The sequence below is a fragment of the Bombus impatiens genome, unplaced genomic scaffold (genome assembly GCF_000188095.3).
Source record: "Bombus impatiens unplaced genomic scaffold, BIMP_2.2 scf_1439, whole genome shotgun sequence".
Classification (NCBI taxonomy): Eukaryota; Metazoa; Arthropoda; class Insecta; order Hymenoptera; family Apidae; genus Bombus; species Bombus impatiens.
In genome coordinates, this window is record NT_177858.1 from 15,090 (window position 1) to 19,592 (window position 4,503).

The window sequence follows — 4,503 nt, forward strand, 5'->3', positions numbered from 1 at the left end:
CTGAGACCACTCAGCTCTGTGCTACATTTCTCTGTGCTGCATAGATCACAAAATTTATACACAGTTGTATACAGAGTATATAAAGAGTAGATATAAAAAGTATATAAAAAGTGATTCTACACCTTCGAATCTTTAGAGATCTGTAAAAAAAAATTTCTTGGAAAATTGAGCATTTGAGCATTTTCAAAGGCAAAACTCCTTTTTATTGCTACATATTCCACTCACCACGATGAAAGAACCAAAGTCTCAAAGGAACCATTACTACGTGCAGAAGACATTCCGTGACAATGCGGTTTTTAGCGACTATGTTATTATTGCTACTTAGTTTTGCCTGCATCTGAGAAACTTTAACATTTCTTTCTGAGAGAAGGTTTCATTTGCGATATGTGGTTCCTGTAAGTTTTGTTCCTCGTGATGTGTAGAATACGTTCCAAAAAAAGCCTTAGCCTTGAAAATCATACTCAATGTCAATCTTTTCAGAAATCTCCACAGTCTCCGAGTTGTACAATTTCGCCATTGTGGCTTTTACGCTTACTTTTTATACATCTCTATACTATTATGTGCTCTTTTCCCTTTAATATTGCCATCTTACTACATTTTTCCCTACATTCGCTGCGTAAAGTTATTTTCGTCAAACTTTGGCTTTTGAGATACGCGCAATTTCTGACTTATTTTTTTATCATGTAATATCTTATGTAATAGCTTTCAAGATAAAGTCCAACAATTCCAGTTTTAAGGTATAAACTTCACGCATAGCTTTCAAAATAATTATCTTCGCACTTTAAAATTATCGTTTTTCATATTATAAAAAAGGTTATAAATTCAAAACGAAACAAAATTGAATAATCATTCTCTATATCTATATTAATATATGTTAAAAATGAAATGTCTATTTATACACATAGGCACAACAGCTTTAATTATAGAATTCCAAGGTGAAACTGTAGAAAGGCTAACGATCCTCCGATTTGGATGACTTTTTGATATATTGCGAAACTCAATATGTTACAATATTTTCCTCTACTGGACGAACTTAATTTCTGACATATTCGCCAAAAACTACCGCTATCACTACAGTAAATTCTGCCTATGTTTGTACATTTGTGGCAGTGAATGCGTTAGTATTGGTTACCGTCCGCTGGCCGCTTATCTTTTGCTTATAAATGAAGATGGTTGGCTTGAAGGCCCCGTGCACTACGAGCACATGCGAGTTTGTAGAAAGCATCTGTTAGAACTTACAATATCAATTACAATACAATACAATAAATACAATAATATCAATTATTCATTCGCATAGTGTTTTTACAATTAATTTGTTATTATTTTATGTAAGTGTTGCCGACATTCCCGTGTAAGCCCTTACGAACCGCAAAATCGGTAACGTGGGGATGGTCACTTGCGGAAGGAAAATTACCAGATAACCAACCTGCGTGTCTTGCCCCCTATCATTTCTCAGACAAATTATAAGAGCTTTTTCTCGGGCAATTTGACACAGTTCATTGACCCAGTTCATTGAATCAGTTTATTCAATGAGTTCATTGAGTCAGTTCATTGAGACAGTTCACTGACCCAATTCATGGGTTCATTGACTCAGTTTATCAAGTCAGTTCATTCATGCAGTCCATTGAGACTTACTTTCAAGCTTATTTCGCTTTCAAACTCAGAACCATTTTACATCAAACACATTCAGCTTATATACAGTCCATTCAAATAAATCTTACATCGGTCTAGCGTCTCGACCAATAAGTTCTAACAGACATTTCTTACAGCCTCACATATGCACGTTATACTTTTAAGCACGATGCCTTTAAGCCTGACCAACGAGAGTTTACAAGCAGAAGATAAGCGGCCGGCAACGGGTAACCAATACTAACGCACACGCTGCCATAGATGCACAAGTATAAACAGAATTCACTATAGTGGCACCAGCAGTTTATCGCGAATGTCTTTGAAATTAACCGAGTCACACCTTATATATATAAGAAAATCTTATTCAGAATATCGATTTTTACAATATATCCAAAAATCATCGAGATCGGAGGGTAATTAGATTTTCCGCAGTTCCACTAAATTTTAACTCCTGTTTCTTTGTTTTCGTTCTGTCTTCGTCATTATATCATAATCCAGAAATAACTTCTTAGATTTTTCCTTATAGGAACTGTATGTGGCAAGATTTCTGGCTGGAATAACACTAGGATTATTTATCTGTGTCGCTCCAATATACATAGGTGAAATATCATCACCAGATACGCGAGGTGCTGGAGGTTCTCTGACGACTATCATCTATAACATCGGTATTCTTGTAACCTTCATAGTTGCACCGCATCTTTCATTATCTGCAATGGCAGGAGCTTTCCTGATCATTAACATTGGGTTTGTAATTATATTTTGGTTTATGCCAGAATCGCCGTACTTTTTCGTAATGAGGAATAGAATAGATGAAGCGGAAGAAGTTTTGGAAAAACTGCGGGGCAAATGTGACATTTCCGAAGAGCTTCAAACGATCATCGATTCCCTTTCGAAAAAGAACAAGCAATCATCGAAAAGTGGAAATTTGAAAGATATTTTTACGTCGAAAGCAAATTTTCGTGCATTTCTTAGTATAATGCTGTTTGCAGTGACGCAACATTTTGGAGGTTTCTTTACGATTCTGACATATGGTCAATTGATTTTTAAATCAATAAACAATATAATGTCAGATTATGTCGTAAATGTTGTAATTGGTGCAGTACAACTTATTTCTGCTCTTGTAACAACCCTGCTAGTCGACAAATTTGGTCGCAAGCCGCTAATACTTACGTCAGGTGTCAGCGCTGCAATTTGCAATTTCGTGATCAGTTTTTATTTCTTTTTAAAAGAATATATGCACGCAGATGTGCTATCGGTTTCATGGATCCCATTTATATCGTCTCTTATATTAATTTTCACTTTCAATTGCGGCTTATTATGTTTACAGATTATTCTAATGTCAGAAATCTTTGCAACTGAGATTAAAGCAATTAGCACATGTCTCGTCGGTGTAGTCGGCGGATTGCTTGCTACATTAGGAAGTAAACTTTATATATGGATAGCAATAACTTTGAATTACGGTCATTCGCTTCCTTTTTTTGTGTATTTTGTAGTCGTAGCAGTTTGTACAGCAATTATATTGCATGTTACCCCAGAAACAAAAGGTAAGACATTCGCGGAAATCCAAATAGAGTTGGGAAAGTAATTACCATTATATTTCTTCATTTCTTATCTAGTAAGAACATCGACGATAATTTCCATGTTAATAATGTTCCATGTTAATAAAATAAGTGATTCACGGAAAATGTATTCACGGAAGAAAATAAACACTTAATAATAAGGTACATGGCCAAAAATATTGTATAACAGAAATGTTCCAACAAAGGCTGTAGAAATGAAAATGCGAATTCTCAACTCTTGTAAACATATCTGTAGAAATATATATTCGGATACAATAGAGAAAGAGAGAGAGATAGAGAGTGAGAGAGAGAGAGAGGGGGGTCCTGAACATAGTTTTAGGCCTAAATATGTGTATCTACTAAGTTTGGAGGGCAACACCTTAAACACACATTAGGGTAATAAATAGTGCGATTACAATGTTTATTTTGTTTCTGTAATTCATTTTCTGCGAACTACCACCTCAATCATTTGCTTGCGAAATTTTCGACCAGATCATTTCAAGCTCGTGGTACGAGAGAAGGTCGGATGCACTTTGATTTCTTCCTTTTAATGATAAACAAAAAAATATGTTGTTCCGGTTAAAAAAAAGTTACTATTAGTAAAATCTCAGAAGATATGATCTTGAAATGATCTTATAACCTAACTTCCCCTGAAATACGATTATGTTTTTCCGAAACATTCTTTTGTAACGTGACAAACAAGAGAGTAATTAAGGGTAAAAGAGTTATGGCATTCCGTGTAATAGGTAATCTATTTTAGCTATATTGTAATGTGTAATAGTTGCTGTAATGATAAGAGAGTGAATTTGGAGTAGTCGATTTGATTTGTGAACTAAATTTTATTTGTACATGCGTATTAATAAAGAACAGAATTTATAAAGAACAGAAATCAATCACTTATAGAAAGGAACTCGACCAACATGTAACGAAGAAGAAATATTTGTGTAAAGTTCGTTAATGTACAGTGCTGCGGAAACAAATATATTTCTATATATGCTTGTAAATTATTTCAGCCTTTGATCTTATCTCCGGCCATCATATACAGTTAGTAGATATTGATAAAAACGATAATTAGTATTAGTTAGTATAAATATGTCGGAGATAAAAGAACACCGGAGCCTTTGGAATTTTGGATAATCCTGCAACATTGTAATCTAGAGTCTACTATAGCTGTAATTAAACAATTGTAGTTATTCAATCCGATTGTAATTGTTCGCGAGTTGTGATAATGAGCTTGGGCTCGAGGCGACAGCCAATCGCCGAACGTAGCCGCGGTCACGGGATGAACGCGTAGCCGCGGTCACGGGATGAACGC

General features: G+C 35.1%; 1 protein-coding gene across 1 annotated transcript; it reads left to right on the forward strand.

Moving 5' to 3' along the window:
• The first annotated feature begins 2,183 nt into the window (after positions 1–2,183).
• Positions 2,184–3,351, forward strand: LOC100746115 (facilitated trehalose transporter Tret1-like). The gene is made up of 2 exons (XM_033323997.1): positions 2,184–2,294; positions 2,403–3,351. Exon 2 carries the CDS (start codon positions 2,423–2,425, stop codon positions 3,212–3,214), a length of 792 nt encoding a protein of 263 aa, XP_033179888.1. The 5' UTR covers positions 2,184–2,294; positions 2,403–2,422; the 3' UTR covers positions 3,215–3,351.
• The last annotated feature ends 1,152 nt before the right edge of the window (positions 3,352–4,503 follow it).

Excerpts from the sequence above, each read along its gene's own strand:
- LOC100746115 (XM_033323997.1), top strand. The coding sequence starts at position 2,423 with ATGAGGAATAGAATAGATGAAGCGGAAGAAGTTTTGGAAAAACTGCGG.